Source organism: Genypterus blacodes, unplaced genomic scaffold (genome assembly GCF_046128005.1).
Source record: "Genypterus blacodes isolate CSIRO-AG114 ecotype Tasmania unplaced genomic scaffold, CSIRO-AGI_Gbla_v1 ptg000007l_1, whole genome shotgun sequence".
NCBI classification, from domain to species: domain Eukaryota; kingdom Metazoa; phylum Chordata; class Actinopteri; order Ophidiiformes; family Ophidiidae; genus Genypterus; species Genypterus blacodes.
The window spans coordinates 10,953-35,113 of record NW_027466821.1 but is presented as its reverse complement, the minus strand read 5'-3'; the positions used below and the strand labels follow the sequence as shown (position 1 = coordinate 35,113).

The window sequence follows — 24,161 nt, the reverse complement described above, 5'->3', positions numbered from 1 at the left end:
GGGAAGGCCAGAAGTCTTCTGTATTTGGAGCAAGACATTAAAAGCTTTTGTCCTCCTTCCTGATCTAAATTACTCCTTTGGTGTCTATGTTACAGAAGGGGCTTTCCGCCATCCAAAATTTATGATATTGTTTTCTCTTTTCTTTGGTAATCCTTGCCTGTGGAAATATACAGTCAGTTTTTTCTCCTTTGGAAATGAACCGCCAGTCATTTTCCAACTCTCACAATTACTGTTAAACTGTATACATCCGGACAATGACATGTTTAACGGAAGCGTTTATGTGTGATAATCTCTTGTAATTGAGGCCTTTTGTAGTCATACATTGGTGTTGAGGGCCGTTATTGTTTACTTGACATGCACACCATAGTTATACTCACACCTCCAGTGAATGTACGTCACCACAAAGCTACTGCATCGGATTTATTTTCAGCAGTGTTTGTTACTCTTAAAAGGAGGCATGTGATATCTCTATAAAACCTCTGTGCAATCTAAATGGTCTGAACACGCCGACAGAGCCAAAGGTTCTCAATAAAGCAAGATGAAACAGGTGCGAGGGAAGCAGACTAAAAACGAACCGTCTCTGCACAACTAAATAAGCCGCTGACAAGTTTGGAGCAGGTCCAACCACCACAACAATGCACACTCAGCAAACTATGCTTCATCCTCTTTGATTTGATTTGACTTTCATTTAGTAATTTAAGTTAATTTGACTCTGATCCCAAATGTACAAATTTGGTTTCACTCAGATGAGCTATTTGGCTGGTAGATCTGAAGAACAGCTCTTTCTCAGAGCTGTCACCTGTGCTGCTTATTGGGCATTTAGTAATTACCTCACAGTAATGTATTCAGTTACTCTGGGTGATATAATCTGTTCTCATAGGAATTGATTCACTTTCCCACATGCCACATTAAGTGCACAATAAAGAGCATTATTCACAGTATGATATACAACTAGATAAGTGTTGACAGTGTGTGTCATTTATCTCAACACCTGTCTACCTACCATAACATACACACATACATCATGATATAAGTTTAAAAGCAGTTGTAGGAGAACATTTTTTTTTACATTTGTCTTTACTGAGAAGGTACAGCAAATATGGAGAGAGAAGAGTGGGAAAGACACACAAGATAGCTGGATTTGACCTGTGGGCGTGGAGATGACATGGTATGCTAACCAAACCACAGAGCATGGGGGTTATTAATGTGAACTCCAGCACTGTAGAATCTGGTGGAACATAAAAGAAAAATAATGGAGCGATCTCAGTTCAATACATCACAGACAGCTTCCCTGTGTCTTTGTTTAATACACACTCAGGACATTTGTTTAACCAGGATTTAAAGTTCCAGGGGAATAGCGATAATGATTTTGGGCCTTCCGGCACTGCCCATGCTGACAGGGACTGTTTGTGTTTATAGGGGAAATTTCAATGAAGTGATGGTAGAATTATCTCTTTTAGTTTAGACATGTGTTTGACTTGGTCATTTATTATTAAAGAAGAGTACAAACAGCATCAACAGTGGATATTTCTCACAATCATCATTTAAGCATTGCCTGGGCTTCATTTAAAAAGAAAAACTTGATAGTTAACAGGTTTAATTGTGCCGTGTGCTAGAAGCATTAATTTACCGAAATATAATTTGGTCCGTGCAAAGTTAAGTCTCCCAGAAGGACGGTGGCTTGCCAGAACACATTTTGGCAAAACTCCACTCAGGCTTATTGTGGTGTCTCTTTCTGGGTCCTCTACCCTCAAGAGAGACTTGCAGATAAAAGTTAGTGCAAGATGAACTATGGATTTCCGGTTGTTTTTTTGTTCGAAACATGACACACTTCCTATCCACATAATGCTCTTACTCACCATCAACAGGTGGTAGACACCCAGATGGCTTCTTGAATGTTACTTCCGTACGCCACTTGCTGTTTGCCATTGATGAGTTCACAAGTTCTCCGAGCATGTAGCACAGGAAGTTACTTTGACATGTATATCATTGATTAATGCCCTGCAGCAATGATAACATACAATCTATACTGAATGCTGGCAACTCTCAGAGAAACTATAGTAAATAAATGGCTTCCAAATGTTAGTTATAGAATTACTGGAATTGTCTGCCTGTGAGGATAAAAATACACAAGTTGTTCAGAAGTTAAGAATTTAAAGATGATAAGTGATTGGTCATTCAAAATGCGCTGTATGTCATCTTTAGGTCACAAGAACATGAAATCGATTGTGAAGCTTGATCACTAGTTACATTACAGGTTTTGGATTCCTCATTTAGATGGGACAGGAATTGGAATTTGAAAGACCTTCCAGACTTCCATTCAGTTAACTTGCCTGGAAGTGTAACCGTAACTTTGATCAAACTGTGTTTGTGGAATAGATGCAGACGGAAGTGGCTAGTCAACCACTGTCCTGTCAGATTTTGCACATGGTGAACTTGCAGGTTTTGGCACTCATTAGGTGGTGGCTGTGCTCAATGACTCATGTGGCGCCCAGTGTCTGAAACTTTCGTCAAACGTCTGGCACATGGTGTGTGTCATTGTGGCCTGTGACGCTGGTGGCTCTAAATTCCCTGGTAGCTGCTGATTGGTTGTGTGGATGATGAGCCACAGGTAAGGGCCAATCAGGGAATCATAAAATGGAAACACACAGTGTGAGCAACTGTGTTACCAAATGGCTCCAACTAACTTGTTAAGATCACCCTTACAATGCCTTGCACTTGCGTCATTACTGAGTGAAAATGTCTAATTATTGCCAGCTCATTCATAATAATCAACAAGATGAAAGTTGGGTGAGATTTACTCAAATAGTTTTGATTGAATAAGCTTCTGCAACAGAAGTAGAAGCTGTTGCATGGAGCAGTAATGGCTCTCTTTGTGCATTCTCTTTTTGTAGATTTCATTCAGGGGCTGCAAAAACATTGAGAAGATGGAGTAGGGCATTTCAAACAAGCAACACAGCAATATGTTGAAACAGAACAACTTGGTGTTATCAGCGATTAAATGCCTAGTGCATCAAATGTGCATGTGGCTTTCTCACAACTTTCTTTCTGAATCTGATATAGTCACAAGTGTGTATTGTCTGCCATTGTGTGATATTAATAATGTGTAATGTCCAGAGAGACAGAGCTGTGTTGGCTGACTGCTCTAACTGCCACACTACGAGGGAACTGTTCTGTCCTCTTCCAGCTTGTCTTGATTGTTACAGCCTGTTTGTTGTCATGAAGGAGCTGGTGATAAAAGCTTAATATTGCACAGATTGTCACTGTTGTCATGAGACATAATAACCACAGAATAATAATAGGGCCTTTCTTTCACCTATAACCGGAGGTCTTTGCATGTAGATTTAATTATGTAATAGCAATAGTAAGCATTTAGATTCACTTGATGATCAGTCATGGATTGCTGCAGTCCAGTGAAATGATCCAGCAGATGTCCGTATCCTTCAGGGGTCTGCTTTAGCCACAAGAGAGTTAGGTAATGTTGCAATAGTAGAAGTGAGCCAATTTCATCTTTCTTCTTCCCTCTGCAGAATAATAATTAAGAGGGCTTCCAAAAGGGCCCATTGCCAGTGTTGTAAAGATGAGCTCATTCTATAATGTGAAATTATTTTCATCATGTAGACTGCCAAAGATTGAGACTAATGAAAACGGCAAGTTTGAGAGCAGAGTGGAGTCAGCGTTTCATTCTTTGTGAAGGCTGCTAATTTGTCATTAATATGAAAAACTAAGCAAAATCAAGCTACAGGCGTTGTAACCTTCTAAAGTTAAACTCTTGACCGCAGTGATCAAATGTTGACATGTGCAACTTGCTGCTTCTTTTAAATATCCATTGTGATCCGCGTGTCAGTCTACTTGAAAAGATAAATACCTTCCACCTAATCACAGTACAGCGGGCAATGATTTTGTGCCATCACTGTGATCAGATTCTCTCCCAGTGTATGCTGACTGAGCAGACAAGACTGATGGAGGTACTCAGGGGGAGGACGGGATGAGCAGCAGGAAAGCAGACAGGCAGAGAGGGAGGGGGGTCAGATGGCGTGACTTTTTACTCCGCAGCTCACTGACCTTGACAATGGAGCCACGGCCAGCGGCTCAGATAGCTCGCTTCGATAGCGTCTCTCTCTCTCTCTCTCTCTCTCTCTCTCTCTCTCTCTCTCTCTCTCTCTCTCTCTTCTCTTTCTCTCTCCGCTCCCTGCTCGATTGTAGCGAGTCTAGCCTGCTCGCTGTGACAGCCAAAAAGCACGACCACCACCGCCACCTCCTCTCTGCTGCAGCGCACCCCCCTCTTACCTCACGTCTGCTCTTTTTCCAGACAAGCGGGTTTAAAAAGTCAACTGCGTATTGAGCCGTCTAGACTGAAGCTGGTCAGCAACCCGGCACTCCCCACCCCCAACACCCCGCCCCAACCCCCAGCTCGTGAGTTGCTGGCTACAGTGGAAAAACGGATGAAGAGCAGGTGACCTTGCTGAGTTCCGTCCCTCATTTATGCCAAGTGCAAAATGTCCCCTTGGCTGCATTATATAAACATATTGACAGCAGTGCACTGATGTACTGATCACCAGCTCAAGTTGGCCCTATGTATGTCAATAGCACTCTTTTACTGTTAGATCATAAATAAGGTCAAGACTTTAGTGAGCTAAGAGCAAATGATACATACATATACACTATATATGTGTGTTTGAAAGGGTTTAATGCTCATAGTAATACATATTCAGCACTTGCTAGAAAATGTGTGTTTACATACAAGTAAACACACATGGAGTGTTGGTGCCTCTACTTCTTTACAAGGTGTTAGTCTCTTAAATGAGGGCATACTCTAACTAGATTGAATGTAAGTGCCAGTCTCAGAGTGAACCCCCGGTTTTATGAGTAATTTTCTCCTTCCTGTTTTGGCAGAACTGACTACTGTTCTGCACGCTTGTAATCATGTTGGTTCATGTTATCAGTTGGTTCAGAAACTTTTGATTCAGACATAAATTTGGAAAGAATTATAAGGTTTTGACATGTCTTATAACTACAATGTAGTATTTAGTATATCACACAATCTGAAATTAAATATCCTTTCATATTCACAATTCTTGTCTGCACAATTTAAGCATACTGCAGTAAATACCAGTATCATCAGGGAGGGAGTAGTCGAGTGGGTAGAGCTTCCGCTTAAGAACCGGAGGGTTGCCAGTTCGAGTCCCTGCCGAGGTGCCCCTGAGCAAGGCACCGAACCCTCAATTGCTCCCCCCTCTGCGAAGGGTGGTAATATAATGTAATGTAAGTTGCTTTGGATAAAAGCGTCTGCCAAATGATCGTAATGTAATGTAATGAAACGCATCAGTAGAGTCTATCTAGTGTCTTTTGCTACTTCCTGCCAGTTCAAGAGGTGCACTGTATGACACCCACAAGTGTGACATTCCATGTAAAGCAGTGCGTGGTAAGTTTTTTTTAAGAGGTGCCTCCAGCCTGCCAGTGGCTCTGCCATGTGCTGCTGGATGACTATCCTCCCTACTAAAGCATAGTGATGACAGGTGGATTTTCCAAAAACAAATCATTAGTCTTTGCTTTTCATCTTGTCATTTCATTAACAACATGCAACTGAATATCCATTGTGTGTCAGAAACCTTGAGGGCCATTTCAGCCTTCCTAATTCTGTCAGGTTTATTTATTTAACCTCAGGGTAATGATCCGCAATTTCCTTTGATATCATTAAGAATAGTGTGCGATGCCTCGGGTATCATCAGCATTTCTGGTCAATGTTGCGGAAATTGAGTTAATTGCTTAAAACTGTGTAAAGACGATCTGTCTCCCATCCCACAAAGTCTATGCGTGTCAGGCCTTCCTGTTCCTTGATAAGCCCAACAACACAACATTGCCCAGGGGTGGCTGAAAAGGGAACAGCTTTACATTTAGCATGTAGCACAAAGTGCGTGACTCCTCTCTGATCATCATATATGCGTGTAGTCCATGGAAGAACCTCAGGTGGAGGTGCCAGGAAAGTTACCACTGCTACTGCTGGTGACTGGGATTCCACTAGCAGACCTCAGTCACTTGTCATCGCATTAGAAAACAGGACAGGAAGGAGGTCTGATGTATTTGCGTGTTCCAGGTATGTGCTCGGAGATCAACAGCATTCCGCATCTCCGGGCAGATTATGGGTTCCAGCGGAGTGTCACCTGTTTGGCAGACATGGTTCTGAATTGTCATTTCCATGCTTCCTTGGTGGCCTCATGTCAAAAGGCATTCCTGAGGAGGCTATTTTCAGTCCAGATGTTTTAGCAAGTAAACATATCTGGTTCTTTCATGAAAGGCCAGCCACTTTTAGAGGCACTGAAACTGTGTGTGTGTGTGTGTGTGTGTGTGTGTGTGTGTGTGTGTGTGTGTGTGTGTGTGTGTGTGTGTGTGTGTGTGTGTGTGTGTGTGTGTGTGTGTGTGTGTGTGTGTGTGTGTGTGTGTGTGTGTGTGTGTGTGTGTGTGTGTGTGTGCGGCGAAAGTGAGTGATCACAAAAAAGGACGGCAGACCCTTAATGTCAGACGAGACCTCTCAGAAGTGCACCCAGTGCTCCATTCATCCCACCTTGGGAGGCAACGATTGGAAAACCAGTCAAGCAGCACATATGGATTACCCTCTTGAGAGTGTGTGCTGCATCTTCAAAAAGCAATATGTGAAGCTACTTAGAAACTTTTATTCTCTCCCCTTTGCTTTATCTCTCTTACATCTTTGTCTTTTGCCCTCCCAGCCTCCTCCATCTCCACTTTCTTTCCTTTTCCCTCCCAAACAGCCTTTCTCATCCTGTCATCCCTGGGCCGGTGGTCCACCCCTTGGGAGGTTAAGGGGCATCATGCGTGAGAGGGCAGTCGGCAGGTTGTGTGGGCACCGTGCTCGCCCTTTTCCCACACCGCCTGCAACAAATGCTGCTGAACCCTGACCCCATTGGTCCTCACTCGGAAAATCGGTGGGGTATACAATTCAGCCTGCCAGACCCTATTCAGGGCTGTACTTTCCATTTGAGGAGAAAGGAATCTCCCCCATCCCAATTGTGGTCAGTACCCTCCCTTTGTCTGCTGGTCAAGTAGGGTCGGACGACCGGCCGCCACTAGCCTGCACAAGACTTCCGAAAAGCCTATTCAGCATATGATTTGACCCCCTGGTTCCATTGCTGACTCACAGGGATCAAACGCTGGGAATCTATGGGGGTTCTTCTCTATGCTCTTTCTATCCATCTACTGACACCTACAAAAAAGTTTCCTTAACCACATTGCAGTGTTTTACAAATGTGGCACTCCCAGAAGAGTTTCATCCAATCTACAGAAATGACTAAAAGTGGATTTGTTTGCACTTCCTAACTTTAATTAAACAGTGTCTTCTTTGTCACTGAATTTTGAAACATTTCACTTTTATGTATCTATTGGTATGGTTTTTATTGAGTCTGTGCATAAATAACGAGAAATAGAGAGATCATGACAGCAGCTTCACTTGACAGTTCTTGCATGAAAATATTTGTTTGCAAATCTGTGACTGTGCCCGGGCCAGAGCATTGGCTGCACATTCGTGACTTCCTGGTAGTGATTAAAATCATTTTGCAGCAGTCCTCTACCAGAGGGAATTAATAGTCCATAAAAATAAAAAACATTTCCGAAGCTACACCAAATTTCACCGTTGGTGCGGAGCATGTAGTTGAGGAAGAAACAAAGCTAGAAACTAATGAAAAGGAGCTGTGTGTGTTTCTCAGTTTCATCATTCTAATGACTGTTGTCTCATCTGATCCACTGCTGTCGGTTTTAGACTAAACGTTTCGGTTTGATCGATTTGCAAAATACGCACACATACACACACACACATACATGTGCACAGACACATGGTCATATGGTCATGGTTATGAATGGGAGAAGGTATGCAAGACAGAAAAGTTAAGAATAGCCAAGAAACCTTGAATTTCAAATGACAGTCCCTTCACAAATTAGTATTTATGCGTGCCTGTCTCTGTTTGTTTGTGTGTGAAAGAGTGCATTAGTCTGTGTGTGTGCTCAGACTCCAACTTGCTGCATGGTTTAAATCTTTTGCACAAAGGGAACACTTTGATTGTAATGCCGCGTGCTGTGTGCTAAAGCGGGGGCCTGCTGCAGCTTTCAAGCTGGTCAACTGTCAGGACTGGAGTGTGAAAGGGGGGCCTCAGAGTGAAAGGGGTGGAGGGTCCCACTAGGGGGGGACCTAGAGGAGGAGGGGTGGCTTGTGACAGACCTCCTGGGCGTTGAGGCCCTCTGTGTGGGCTGCTACAGCATGGCAGCGCTCTCTCACAAGAAACCAGCAGAAGGAGAGAAGGGAGGGCATGTTCCAGCGTAGGTGCTGGCGCATTGGCCCCTGCAGCAGGGAGCATGGGCAGGCCGCCAGCTCACCCGCCCAAGTCCCACAGACCAGATGTTCCCTGTCAGGGAGTTCTTGGCCTTTAATAAATTGAGTTACTGTAAATCTGTAATATGGCTAGGCAAATATGAATACACCACCACACACACACACATACACATATCCCACTTATTCTCCCCTGAAAGGCTTATTCTTATGGTCTAACATGTCAACCTTTAGTGAGGGGCCTTGGTCCTGCTACTGAACCTGACAGTTAGTTTCCATTCTGCTTAATAAAATTGATTCTTTCCTTCCCATATGACTCCAACCAGCACTTGAATTATGGAATCTCACTCCATCACTCTTCTGACCCTCAATCCTTGATCTCAGACCAGACCCGAAGAGAAGCTTACTGTATGCTTGATATTACGGGTGCACCTAATAAACTGGTGATAAAATCAGGTTTGCCTGTGGGGCTTTTGTTATATTAGTTGGATCCAGATGATTACAGATGCAGATCTGCTGCATATGCAGGTTCCAAGGCTTGATCCAATGCCCAGTGCCCAGCACAAAAACACAGTGCATCTTCTCTTGCTTCAGCCAACCTGAATGCATGTGGCATTTACCCTGCTAACAGCATCTAGTGCAAGCTATTTGCTCTAGTGGATTGCGTAGGTGTGATTCCCATGGTGGGAAGCTGAAGAAAAGTTTTTAAATTCATATTTCCACATGAACTGACTCTAAAACACAGGATTTAGCATTTCCTCTTGACATGGGCGGTCAATAACAGTCTGTATGTTTTCATGCACTCAATACTATTTGTCCCTACTGTATGTCACTACATGCACACACTGTGCTGCTCTCAGAGTTTACATAACAGGTTGTGTAATTGCAGTTTACTCAGTAAAGACATTTACATGCCTTAATAAATTCATTTGCAATCACATAATGCAGTTATAAACTGTTACTCGCTGCAAGTATACTTCATGTCATGCATTAAGGTGCTCTTTGAAAAAGCAGATTTAGTGCCTTAATTACACTTTAATCTATGCTTTAAAGTACAAAACAAAAGTAAACGTACTCAGTGACCACAGCAGCTGTGCAGGCAGTTTGAAGGAGCTCTTAAGAGTTTGGGGAGCACTTGTCTGTTGTTGTTTTTTTATCAAGTTCACCATCTTTAATTTACATGTAAAGCACACTGTGGATGGCTGGTTGAATCATGTCATACAGGAGCAACTACTCATGCACCTGCTTGGGCCTCCCAATGCCTGACTCACTCTTGCCAATCTGCCAAAACAAAAAATAAATGCCCCCGTGCTCACATAAACAAAGCTGCAAAGGTCAACCTGGTCATTATCCAAATGGTAAACTCCTCAGGCACATCTTCTAGATATACAGTATTTTCAGAATGTCTATATGGAAAGGACATTATCACAGCCGAGGCTCATAAGTGCAATAGCACAATAGCACGATCCAAGGAGCACACTGCAAAGGTCAGCAAGACTGTCCCCTGTGCAGTCTGTTAGAGATTTACAGCACTTCTGAGGATGGCTCTGATCTGGCAGTGGTCAGTTGGCTTTGAACTGAGTGAAGTGCAACAGAATCACTTTGAACCTGCAGTGATCTGAGCCTGAGGGAGGCCCATGGCCCCACCTGAGTGGAACAGGACAGTAAATCTGAAAGCAGTTCAGTTTGTGCTATGACATGGGGACTGTGGCTTGGTTCCAGGATGGCCACAGTGCTTATCATGCTGGGTAGTCCTGGATTGAATGAATGGACCCAACTGAAAACCCCAAACTCTATCTGTCTTTCTCTCACTCACTGCACTGCATTTCTTGCTTTTTTTTGTTTCCTCTGGATATCAGCAAGTTCTTTTAAACCATTTTTCTTTTGTATTTGCTTGTGTCATATAGGAGATCCACATTTAGTGAAGGATCGTTTAACCCCATTTAAGCCATCTTTATGAGACAGTGACAGGTTAAGTCTTTCATGGCTGGTAACAGAGACATGAATCTCACAATGTCTTCCATTGAAGTTCCATCCCCGTTGCTGCAAAACCGCAGGATTACGCATCACTACTTTGATTTCACTTTTTTCTTGCAACAATATGTTGAAAAGGTTCTGAGGGGATTTTGAAGCTCTTACCTCACGTAATCATGGTAAACATGATAGTGTAATGTGCCTCACCTGTAGCTAATACTATCACTTAACAGGTAATAGGGGCATTATCCAGCTTGGCTAAGACTTCTAATCCCTGCAGATGCAAAACCTTATGTCCATTGCCCAAGGTGTTACAACCTTCCTTAAACAGGCTTTGGTCTTTACCCACTGGCCAGTCGGCTGTATCATTTCACACCTCCCAGAGTTTGTGGTGCAATTGTTTGTTTTTGAACAGGCTTCCCAAGTATTTGCCTCTTGGGGACCTCTAGGCTTTCTCATGTCTTTAAGGCTCTTTAGGTGAGCCGGAAAAGCAAACAAAGACATATCTATTATATGGTAAGTGGATCTGGCATTACCCCCCATTTCAATGCAGTCGCCAGTGTGGGCCACTTTCCAGGTGACTGATATCTTCACAGGGGCCAACATGTCAAGGGATGGTGTAATTGATTGTCTTGGATATTTGAGTATGCCACTTTCCCTAGTTCAGAGAACCCCTAATGCTTCCGTCTCTGGTTATTTAGCTTGCCCGTGTGGTGAGGTTTTGACATGTGACAGTCTAAAGCGTTGTGAACATGTGATCATGGAACATATAAGAACAAGGTCATGGCTCCTTTTCAACTAAAACATCTCATCTCAATGCTTTGCTACAAAAGATATGCAGACATTTTTGCCTTAACCTTTATATTATTATTATATTATATTATTTGTTCCATGGGTCATTCTATGCAAACGGACTTTGAGTAGTACTTTGGTATTTTATGCTGAAGCTGAGGTTTTGTCCAAATGGTGGTCTCACGGTTGAAATCTTCTGACCAATGAGTTTATTGAGTAAAGCTCTCCTTGCTATACAGAGAACTTTGCAGTTTGCTTTCAGGCATGAAGTGTTTGCTGGACAACTTCCCCGTATGAGGAGGTTTTTATCAGCTTCTTTTTTTACTTTGTTTTGGGGGTTTTTAGGGATTGCTGTAAGGCAAAAATGTCTTAAGTGAACATTTCCTGTTCTTACGTTAATGATCTTATTACTTAAACAGGAAGATATTATTGGCATCATTTGATATTATTGAATTAGTTTAGATATTTTTCTCAGACTTTTGGAACCCGAGGCTAGTGCAAAAGCCAGACTCGACAAAGAACCGTACCCTTGATGAGAAATTGAGAGCTGACAGACGGGTCATTTAACTTTCTTTCATGATACTGATCTGCCGTAGGAATGCATCCAACAAACTAGAGTGTGTTCCATCTGGCTTTGTTGTTAGCCTCTTCCAAGAAATGCATATGTACAACTGACTGTAGATCTCCCGAATTCTTGTACATAGCACAGATCCATTGAACCAGAGCAAGGCGTTTTTATCAGAATGATCCACAACACGCCAGGCTGCCGCTGAGTGAATGTGCTTTGTTGCCTTGGAACTTTGCCACTGTACCCTTGAGAAAAGCACTTAACAGGAATTAACTCGGCACAATCTCGCCTGCATAAATGACTATAGGAAACATACAGGTGGTTGATAGCATAATGAGAACACTTAGTGGGTCGTATTAGGTGACGTGCCCGTTAGACATATTTGTCAGCTTTGGAAATATCAATCATTCTTACTAGTATAGTTTTTTCTGTATGACAAACCTTGACATGTTTTCAAACCTGCCAAGTAATGTTTGTGCATTTATATCAAAATATCGGTCATTCTTTCAATTCTCTTCTCTCGTGCTGTTAAGGGGCTGGTCACTATGGATGCTGAAATGGTGGCACCCTCCACCCCTTGCTGCGTGTGGTTAACAATCAAGTCATTCACATGTAACATACATAAGCAGGTTAAATCTGTCCTTGTGACTCAGTTATCACTTATTGAGTATTTCAGTCTGCTTCAGCTGAACACACAATACAGGTGTGCTGTTGTTGTCAGATGGCTGCACGTGTATACAATAGAAATGTCATGGAGGCTCATAAACAACGTGTTAACTAGGGATTAAAGTATTTCCTGGGCTTTGTACGAATACATAATAATGACAGCAGCTGTCCTGTACCAACACCTATCCTGACATACAAATGAGTAATCATACAACACAGAGAGAGAATAGGTTTTTGTGTCCATTTGTTTGAACATGACCTTTTGTTCATAGGTATGAATGTGAGCATGACTGTGTGGGCCTGGAAACCTGTTTCCCAGTGCATGCTGGGATTAGAGTTTGAATAGGAGTACAGTATGTAGGTTGAGCTATGAATAAATGAATCAAGATGAAAATTAGGACTATAATTCATCAATTCATCAACACTTCTTTAGAACAGATGGACCTGCAGTCCATTTATCCGCTTAGGCTTTTGTCACATGTACTGTCCGCAGCTCGCATAATGCACCTCCATGCTTAGAACTTTGCCTCAGGCCTCTCTCTCTTTTCTCTCCCCTCCTGTCTCTCCTTCCAGTCTCTCTCCACCTCTGCGTGCCTCCCCGACTTGCTCAGTTGCTCAGGAGGCTCTGCTGGCAGTAAATTGCAGCCAAGGCTCTTTTCATTTTGTCAGGATATCCTGTTGACTTGGACAGACGCCAAGAGTGACTATCACATGTGGTGACCTGGCAGAGGTCAATGAGCGGCTGCGTGCACGTGCCGTGAATGCCCATTCACCTAAGGAGCCTGACGCAGGCTTGCCAGGGAGAGTTTAAGATTAGCTAACTTGCTGTGTAACAACACGCTCAGATACTGGCTCGCGCTTGGTCGAGCTTAAAGATTTAGTATTATGAGATCTTTTTGTCCCGGGGTAATTTTTCACTGCTCATATGCTGTAGCTCTAGTTTGAAAGCCAGCCACACACAAAATCAGCCCAGACAGTTATAATGTCTGACATTTATGGAGAAAGTTGGGGGAAAATTACTCCACAGACTTGTCAGACTTGTTGGCTTTCTCGTTCATCCAATGAGTAGTTTAGGTGCTGATTTCCAATAGTAATTAGTAGTAAGAAAATGAAAAGCGATGATAAGCTCACTCACCACAACCAGCTATGTCCCACTCATTCAATCAGTCAATCAATTGTTAAATCATATTTCTGAACTGCGAGTATCTGCACAGCTGCACGTCACCATAACAGCTAAACGAGGAGCTGAGCCCATGTGATTTGTCAATCATTGTGCTGTCCACTATGTACAACTGGTCAGGCTCTGAACCCACTATCACTATTCAGTTCAGGCCTGTTGCCAAAGAGTTCTGCTTTCCTGAGTTTTATGGCTTTCCCCACAACAGAATACCCTGGTGACTAACGTGGATAGATTCCAGCAGCAGGGATACACTTGACACAGACACGGGTGATTAAAGAGCAACTTTTTGACACCCTTCTGCAAGTGTAAGCCGCTTTCTCCCATGCACAAGGAGACTTCCAGAGTCCGTATGGCCTGGAGGAGGCTAGACTTGATGACCCAGTGGTCATCCCAGGGGCCATCTGGCAACCACGTCTTGTGTGGCTTACCCTTCCCACTGCCTCACGCAATTCCTTAAGCAAGCATAAGTGTGCTTAGGAGGACTTAATCTCAGAGAAACTGGTTTCGGCCAGTGCCAGTGTGGTTACACCAAGCCGCTGGGTCATGGGGTTCCTTCAGTCACATACACACACTGGGTGTGTGTTTTGGGACAATTGCCAATCACTGCCTGTGATTTAAATCTCTCAATTGGATTTATCCCCTCTATGAAATATAGCTCATAGCAATATCTTCATAAAATGAGTAATGAGATAGAGTTCATACATATTAAGTGATTAGGAAATGCCTTGTATTATTACAACAAAGCAGAACTTGTATTGGTATTGGTAAGGTCACTTGTCAGTTGTGTAGTGTTAAAGCAGGAATTTGTCGCACTGTGAGATGCCTCTGGGCAAGTTCTGTTGGCGGGTGAGACAAGGAGGGGAAGTGAAAGAAGCTTGAGCCTGTCTGCACTTGCACAGAGGTCACTGCTGGCCCTTTGACTGTCTGCCAGTGCAGGGGCCATAGTCTTCCAGGAGAGGGCCTTGGCTACAGGCAGACAAGCCAGCCAGCCAGTCAGACAGGCAGCCAGCCGCATCGTCTGCAGTCTAGGTCTGGGGCTAGAGCCCGGGCTAGGGCAGCTCAAGTTACCCAGACAGATTTGTTAACACTGTTTGGGTCCGCTCGGCTTTCTAGCCAGGCCTCTGAGCCAAACGCGGCTGAGGTGACTTAATCTGTCATTAAACTCACATTACACCCGGACAGAGACTCGGCTCAGGGGGGCAGAGACAGCGCTCACTCTCCCACTCACTGGCATGGCTGGCTGGATTTGAGCAGACACAAAGAAATACCCCCTCTTCCTCCTCCTCCTCCCGCTCCCCATCCTCTTCATGCCACACACCATGGCACAGCTAGACAGCCCAGCACGGTCTAGACAAAAGCAATTTCACTTGAAGTTGAAAAATCATTTGACTGTGTGACGGGCACCCGTGTGGAGCTGCTGGTGTTTCTAAGCCACACAGGTCTATTTGTCTGCTTGTATAATGCACTGGCAGAGAGCGATGCAGCATATTGATGTTGTTCTGCACTGTCTGACCTATTTTGGGATTTTGTATTTGTTGAAACACTGACCTATTTTTTTTTACCAACTGTCTTGCAATACCAACTGAAAAAGCGAAAGGAAAAAAAACAGAAATTGCCATTTGAATGTAGTGCCTCCATTGTTAGTCACCTCGTGTACCTCAGCTCAGACTTTTCCTGCAGTGACTGATGGATGTCACCTCTTCATCTGTATTCTACGCACATAACACTTGATGTTCAACCCAGTTTGAGTAGTGCGAGGAAGACAATGGCACAAAACATTACACATTTTTCCCTTTGTGTATACCGTATGTTACCGTGCATTAAAGAAAATGTGCAAACATCATAACGTTTACACATCAGAAAGTGTCCAGTTGAGGGACATGACTTGGTTTTCTGCAGCATCACTGTTGGAGCTGCTCACCACCATTTCTCCACATTCACCATTTGTTATCAGGCTGACAGGAGGAGGTGGTTCAACTGCGTTCACATCAGGCAAACAGAGCTGCTTCCATCCCTGTCAGCTTGAACATGTGAGAAAGACTAACAACTTGCAGCACCTTCAGTGGAGGTCTTAGACGTTGTTTCCCTCTGCTGAGATTTGTTTTTACATAACAGCTGGTTCTGTTTCAGAACCCCACCCACCGCATTGATCTGAGCCAACACATGAACTTTATAATCGACTGTTACAAACACGTTGTGTCAAACCAAGCAGCCGTGTGTGAAGACTATAATGTCATCCTCATTTTATTCTAGTATGGGATTTTATTGTATTTATGTAAATGTTCTTATGCTGGTGCTGTTTCCTGTCACTGTTTCCTTTCGCCGTCTCAGTGTATTTGTCAGTGATTACGTGAAGAATAAACATTGTGCATGGAAAACTAATTGAAGTGTGGATGGGGATGTGATGGGAGGCTCCTTCGACGCCCTTTACCCTTTTGATGTTCTTGGCCTCAGAGGTCAAGGGCAGTGGCCTCTGTCCATCGCTCTCAACTTTCCCTCTCCATTTATTATTACCACTAAATGTCCGGCCGGGAAACTGTAATATTACAGGAAAACCAGTTATTTTATCTTTGATCAGAATAGAAGTCCAGCAGCTCTGCTCCCCACATGATCTGAGTCACAATCTAACCACAGTGTTCGGCAATAATCATACAAATCTCCGCTTGTACCTGAATGGAGAGAAAGTAATACTTTTGAATGCATCCTAATATGATGAACTCTGTTGTGAGCGTCTGTTTTCCACGGACTGACCGTGTGCTCGGTGTTTCCTCTGCAGGTTAAGAAGTACTTTGAGCTGGAGCCGCTGGCCAGAGGGAAGCGCTGGATCCTGGAGGGCAGCTCCACGGACAACATGGAGGCGGTGAAGGAGAGCTTCGCCCAGTTCATTGGGCTGTTGGAGGACAAAGACACAGAGCCGGCAAGGATATGAAGCTAACCGCGCTATCGCTAACTAGGATGAAGCGCCAGGTCCCGCTTGTCCATGTACACTAACACACACATGCACAAAGACACAAACACACTCAAACAGGAAAACACAACAGATGTGGGCCTCTCTTTTTAAGCAGTGAATTGTTTGTCATCCTTCCTTTACGGCGTTGTTCTCGTCTTTGCTGATTGGAGGGGCGTCATTAGATCCAAACCCGTTCATGGTAATGCGGTATGTCCAGAATAATTACTGAACTTTGCCAGAAATGGAAATCTTGTTTACTACAATCTGTGCCATTGCTAAAACAAATGTCATTGGAGATGTATGGCATTCCTTTAGTCATCATTTGACAAGCACACACACACACACACTCACCCACAAACACACACACACACACACACACACACACACTCACACACCAAGTGGAGCCCAGGTTGTCTGTAGATATGTTTAACATTTCCACTAATTACTTTACAGGATGTTTGGATGGACACACTTGATGTTTCCACTGAATAGATGAAATGTACTTTATGGCTATCGAGCGTCTCCTTCACACTCGGTAGCACCGAATGTTGCGTGATTGGAGTTCATAGTCCAAAGCCTTACGTGATGTGTTATGTACAGTAGTTACATATTGGTGTGTCACGCCATGTCTGAATATCTAACCTAAATAATCTAGTCAGAATAATTCATGGAGTATAAATTTATAATGTACTCGCAAAGGAGCCTAATGCCTTGTGGGAATATCTGGCGAATCAAGTCTGAAATGGGAACAAGTCTGAATGCTTTTATAAATGTGCAACCTAGGATATATTTTATAGCTCTGTATGTTAATCTGGTTGAGCTACCCTCAGATTATAGACAGATTTTTTTATATACATATCACATCTCCACATATTATCTCGTGAAATCACTGGGCCGGCCTCACGCAGCCACCAGATGAGAAAATGTGATGGATTTACTCTCCTTTTCTTTTTGTTAGTTTTCTAGCCAATTCCTAGTTTTGTTTATCTGTATCTTCTGCATTTCGGCGGTATTGTTTTTTTTTGGTTTTGTTTTTGGATTTGACACAATCCCTCTTTGCACTGGCTCGTGTTTCCAGTCTCCCATCAGGGTGGAATACAAACTCTATCAATCAGCCACAGCAACAGCTGCATCTGACAAGTCCCTGTCCGACACCCTAATGCCTTCCAACTGTCTGTGAAGACCCCTCCCTGTCTGCTGTTTATCGCAAACACCCCCCCCCTCCTCCTCCTCCTCCTCCCCTGAGCTTCATCCTAACCCATCTCAGACCAGGCCCCTCCATTCCAGCTCCACTCCCTGTCCCTCTTCTTCCCGATGGTGGTATTCCGTCCAGATGCCCCCTTTCGGTCAGGCTGCCCCGACGTGGATTGCACACCTCTGACAGTGGTGATACACAATGTGCCACAGGTGTGTGTGTGTGTGTAGCAGAAAACTCACACATCTCCCTGCTTTTGTTTTTGTCAGTATTTTGTCAGTTTTCTAGAGATTGAACCACATTTTGTACCTGACATGGAATCTGTCTGCTACTCTTCCTAAACTGGATGTCTCACTACATTCAGTCACAAGAATGCAAAACAAATCAGTCAAACTTATCGTTTGTAGTCGTGTCAGTCTCCACATATCTGCTTGCACAAAGTAGGTCTTTGTTATTTTTCAGTCATGACTTTTGTCCATTATGAAAATTAAAGTTTCAAAATGAAAATAGTGTCTCAGTTGTCATTATATATATATACATGTTGTTTTATCTTGTTACGATTTTTTAAAGAATAATTTATGAACGTTGCTCTGCCCTACTCATTGTATGTCACAACACCTCTGTATGCTGATATGTAAAATGTATAATGGATAAAACTGAACTGATGACTATGGAATCTTGTGAACTTGTATTTACAGTATTTGCCGCATTTTTATTTGTCTCTGAATATGGAAATCAAGCCAAGTGTTGTTTCTGTGTTTGGATTCCTTTGGCTTGAATCCAGTATTCAGATCTATTTTTGCATATCCAATATTCCTCCTTTATGTCAGTACATGTGTGAGGACTGACTGATGCTTTATTTTGGTACAATCTGTGATTTTTGATTTCAGGTGACGTGTGGAAAATGTGAGTAGTTGGACGGTAATCAGAGCAACTCAAACAGACTGATGGAGGTCAGACCACAGTTTTATAAGTCGGGCAGAAGAAAGTTTTGAGTGGAAAGTTAACGGAGTAGACAGGAGTTACTGATATTCATATATATATATATATACACACACACACATACACTCTGCCGACTCTGCCTCTCCTTTTCTTCTCTTTTTGCCATTCCTGCCTCTCTCTCAAATTAACCGTGTGGCTTTAATACAATGTGTGTCATGCAGGTTGCCCTGGCGACTCTTTGATCCTGTTTTCCAGTCTCTGCCTCTGGGGCAGACGTGCTTCTCTCCAGTCTGCTGCACACCGACTCTGGAAGCTGCTGCTGCCCTCAGACAAACCATGGGCTGCTGCGCTCGCCTCGCCTCGCTCCCCCTCATTCCTCCTGCCTCCCTCTGATTTTTGAGTCCCTCTCTGATTCTCTCTATCTGTCTCTCCTCTCTCCATTTTTCTCTCCCTCTCCGTCTCTCGTACGCTTTCTGCTCTCCTTTGGTCACGCTGAAGGAGTCCTCCTTCTGCGTGGGCATCAAGGTGCCCGGTGGAAGGAGGAGGCCTGGATCCCAGCAGGGCTGGAGTGTCAGGGCGGCCCACACTGCCCACAGGGGTCCACAAGGGATAATAGGCTGTGAGCTCTTTAGTAGAACTTTTATTATTTGTTTTTTTTCAGGCAAGTATGTTCCCCCTTTAATGAGGGAGGACAATCAATCAATAGAAAATAATAATGTTAAATTACATTATTCATTTTTTGAAATAATGTTTTTGAACATGGTTTGTTCCAACATAAAATAATAAACAACAAATGAGTATTATACTGGTGCATGGGTGTAACATTGGCTAATGATACTGTGGTGTGCTAGCATGTTAGCATAACGCCTGAGATAGAGCGCTCGTATGATCAACTTCCTGCTTCTCTATTCACCAGAGGGTCTTTCATTTAGGACGGACGTGATTAATTACATTTAAAATCCAACTTCACTTCTCTGCACAAACACTGATAATCACATAAGACACCTTTAACAGTTTAACTTCTTAATACTCCCATGAGCCTTTGCGTGTGGAACTGTTAATGAATAGAGCGGCCGACTCCTCTAGTCGCTACTTTACATCTGGCACGTGATAGATTTACTTTTTTCAAGCAGATCAAACTTGCATAAATCCATGCTGGTGTAACCCTGGTAACCTGGTACGGTGAGGTCATGTAGCTCCTTCAGAGGGATTTACTCGGGTGTGTAAACGCTCCATCAGCTTACAATCCATGTAAACATTTTGTATAAGCCACTCAAACAATCAGTCATGTATATTCAGCACATGAAGAAATCCTCTTATATATTGTGTGAATATAAATATGCTGACTAACAGTTAACACGTGACGAGTCATTAACTTGTCGACTAGTGAGCCACTTGTATAATGTGTTCTCCTTTTTATTTTATTTTATTTTTTAAAGTTTCTATCTGAGCCATTTTAGATATTAAATTGAATTGTGCAAATATTTCAAAGCCCACTCTCCTCTTGGTCACTGCTGGAATACTTTGAAATTTATAAGAAAGTTAGCAAAAAGACATAAAGTTCAATTTGAAGCTTCAATCATTGATAACCACATAAGACCGTTTCTTCTACTGTGTAAAATTGTCTCCTCACTCTTAATCATCTTATCTTAATGAGTTAAGGTGTTTGGTTGGATTTGTCTTTGTCAGGTATTTATCTAATATTCAGGGGGAAGAGCCGACTGAACTATAAACACCTGTGGTCGCATACAAACGAATGAACCCTGTCAGCTTTGTGAAATGCAAATGGCCCGACCCGACGGGGAACCCAACATTCGTTTACAAGACAAACAAAAGCCGACATGTTTTCTTAAACTCTGCAAAGAATGCCTTTTTCTGTTGTCTCCCTCTCCCCGTCCAGTGTGTGTGGCGGCATATCTGCTGATAACATCCAGCCAGGAGGTGGAACAGATGTTACCCTGACATCCATCTGGGCCTTGTACCCCTGCTCTGCCTCCCACAAGCGATGCTCCAGGATGGACGCCCTCCATTCCCGGCCCCTGACTGTGAGGGGTGTCCCCGTGTCCCCCGTCCTTTGTCCGGGTGCTGATAATGTCCCACAAAGCTCTGAGAGACTCACCAGAGTTCTGTTGCAGCAGGTTTGCAGCTCTCACTCTTGATCTCTTTGTTTCATACAAACACACACACACACACTCTCCATCTGAAAAACAAACAAGCAATAGCAGAAATGTGTCCATATGAAGTTAATTGTGAGCTTGTGAGGCAAATGTGTCCACATCTAAATAATCATTGCCAGAATTATGAGATAAATGATCTTGCATCACTTTGCATGACTTTGCTGTTGCAATGCTGCTGTACATATTTTTATTTGTTTCAAAGAACAAGCACATTGGTATTTGTGTGATCCAAAAGATGCCAAATATGAAGGTTTTGGACCCTTTTCTTTGTTCTTTATTGTCACCATTGCACTTTTCACTTGTGCGACAGTGATTCCCTGCAGCTGAATGCAAAGACGGATAAATCCCAGCATGCATCTGATCCTGGCGGTTTTGCGGTCAAGCAGTAATGACTCACGTCCCTGCCAAGCTGTGTCACCACCAAGGGATTACTGCTGCCAACTCATATTTGACGTGAAACCTCTTGATTTTCCCCCTGTGTGTGACATTAAGAGTCATTTTCCACATCCGGCAGGTCAATGAAGGAAGATTCCCAGATTCCCACAGACTCGGATCTTCCCAATCGCGCTGTGGACCCTTTGGATTACAGCATGTCGGACCCATCAGGAGACCATTGGCGACCTGTTGTGAGCTCAACTCTGCTCCCACTCTCATCTTTCTGAACTTACAGCTTTTGACTTCCAAAAATATTAGACCCATAAATTGGTGACAGAACCAGAAGAAGAAAATGCCAGATAAAACCTAAAAACACTGAGGTCACGAGTTTAGCGAGCATGAGTTATCGCTGATCTGCCTTGCTCAGGGACTTTGAGTAACAGCTGTGCGGTTGGCGGTTAGGTACATTTTTACGTTGTGTAATATTTCACTGCTAATGAATACAGATGAATTTAAATGTTGTTTTTTTACAATCATAATAAATCTGGGGGGTTTGATAGATCCGTCGATCGATCGCACACAAGCTGCCAATCATTCAACAAAGGAGCCTTTTTTTGACCAATAATAACTTAATAAGTGTTTTTTGCAAGCTTTTGATGAAACCTTGCAGTCACAGTTGTTTAAGGACTTAAAGGTCGGACTGGATCAATTGAGCAAACCGTGCCGCGCCATTCTCCTCCGACCCTTTGTGGCCACCTAAACGCCTCTTGTTTTTCCTGCGTGTTTGAATGCCTCGCCTGTTGGGTGACTTCCGTGGGATTCCAGCAGGCTTGTCACTCAAATTGTTTGTCCTGAGGACGGGGTGTGTGTGTGAGTCTTGTTTCTCTTCCTTTCTCCGCCGCCCGAGTGCTGATGGAGACCCGCATCCCAGGTGGCCCACACATCAAAACAAGAGGGAAGTCGGCTCTTGGTTTTCAGACAAACATCACTCACTTTCTTTGTTGTCTGAGGGACGGGGGGCATGGCGGTTTATCTCCGGAGGATCTCCCCCGCTATCGCCTTGCACCACCCCATCCCACAGGAGCCGCTAAAAGCAAATGTCAGTCAAGGAGAAGGCGTTGCATTCCTTCAAAAGGTCAATTAGTGGTGGCCATTGAAGGATCTGTTGCATGTTTAAGTCAAAATAAGGGAAAATCTCAGGCTTTCTCATCTACGTGGTTCAGTTCTACCACACATGCGTCCTCAATGCAACATGTTCTTTAAGTCAACCAAGCCCAAGGACCAGAAGCCTGATGTCTTCTTTTCCATGACATCAAATGTTGCACTCCAAGTGGAGAGAATTCCTGATGGTGGCGCTATAGCAACTGTCTTAAGGTCTTAAGGTAACGATCAACCATTTGTGTGAAATCTCTGAACAATCTTACCATTTCTCATCATATGGAGTAAACTATAAAGACTCACAAATCCTGCTCTGCAGCTTTAAATCTGCTTGTAAAATTCTGTCTCTTTGGGTTGAAATCCGAGCGTGTGAGGCTGAAAACATCTGACTTGATACAAATCTAACTTTAACTTGGCTGTGATTTAATATGGATGCAGAATCAAAGATGGTTAACCGGGGATGGAAGAGAAACTGTACATTTACACACCAGGAATGTTTTAGATGAATAAATATGAATTCTTTTGATCATTCAGCTTGGTCTCCAATGCTGGTTTTGTGATTGTGAATTATTGATTTTCACACCCAGTAAACTATGCGATGACCTTCCTGTGCCTTTGCGTCTGCAGTCTGCTGGGTCTGCGTGGCTCTGGCTGGTGTCTTGTGTCGCTCACGTTGCCGTCCATGTTTTGAACACACTCTGGCCCTCTGCGTCTACCTACCGCACGCACGCACGCAGCTCGCTCTGCTGAGTTATTTGAGGCATATGAAACCTGTTGCTCCGTGCGATGGGGCCCACTGCAGCCTGTAGCGTAGCAGCTCTGCACATCTGTGCAGGTGATTCCTGCTCCGTCTCTTCCCCTCCAGGCCTGTAAGCAGCACCGCGTCTAGGGGACTTTTATGAGCGTGACCTTAACATGCCCGTCTCAAGTGGTCTAGACTCCGCGCTCCGTTTACTAGAGTCCCCGTCCCACTGATGGCTATCAGACTTTTCGCTTTTACTAGTGACTCTCTTGTCATAACTCTTTGAAGACGGACACACATTAACACTTCGACCGTCCTTTTTTGTGGACTTAGTAGAATTTACTGTTATGGCTCTGAGAAGGGAAACAACAAGGGAGCAGCTCTGACATGCTCGCTCACATGAACACGTGGAGGGAGAAAAATGGGTTGTGAGGTTTTTTGTTGTCGCTAGGCAGAGATTAGAATGAAAACTGATGTGCAGTCATCAAGTCGAGCCGAGGGAAAGTTGTTTCTATGGGAACAGACTGAAAGTAGCTGAAATGTTGCCTAAATCCTCAATAGGGCACATGAGTGACAGATACTTCACTCGCTATCTTTAACTTTCAGTTTTAGATTCTTGGCCTCTGATAGCTCCCATAATGAAACCTGGCTGTGAATGTTTCCTAAGAAGCCACAGGTGATTAATCAGTGGGTAATATGCAGTAAATATTTAATTGTTGCCTACAAATTGTGCCTTGTATACATTGGGGTCTGTTTGGTGTGCTCTCTGGCACCCAGCCAACACTGTAGGTGGATTAGCTCATTGAATCCAAACAGTTTACGGGGAGAGCAGCTTCGGTGACGACACTCTGTGGGCAGCTTGCAGCTCTCAAAACACAAACGTTGCGTGTGAAAGCAAAAAAGGAGAAAAAACGAGTCTTTCACAGGCACAATCTAGTAAACAAGAGAGAGAGAGAGAGAGAGAGAGGGAGAGGGAGAGAGGGAGAACACCTGTGTTGTAGTGCTGGAACCATATTAGGTAGCGTGTAACATTAATATAAGTAAATGACTGTAGGATGAGGAGAGGAGAAGCCTGTGTGGTGCTGAGGTTCAGCAGTTAGATAA

The 24,161-nt window shown here is 43.6% G+C and overlaps 1 protein-coding gene across 1 annotated transcript in view; it reads left to right on the top strand.

The window, feature by feature from the left end:
* The window catches only part of arl15a (ADP-ribosylation factor-like 15a), an 83,137-nt gene extending 66,572 nt beyond the window's left edge, over positions 1–16,565 (top strand). Inside the window, exon 5 of the mRNA XM_076150484.1 lies at positions 16,295–16,565. Within this exon, the coding sequence (XP_076006599.1) occupies positions 16,295–16,447 (153 nt within the window). The 3' untranslated portion in view covers positions 16,448–16,565. The remainder of the gene's footprint in view (positions 1–16,294) is intronic.
* Positions 16,566–24,161: the final 7,596 nt, after the last annotated feature.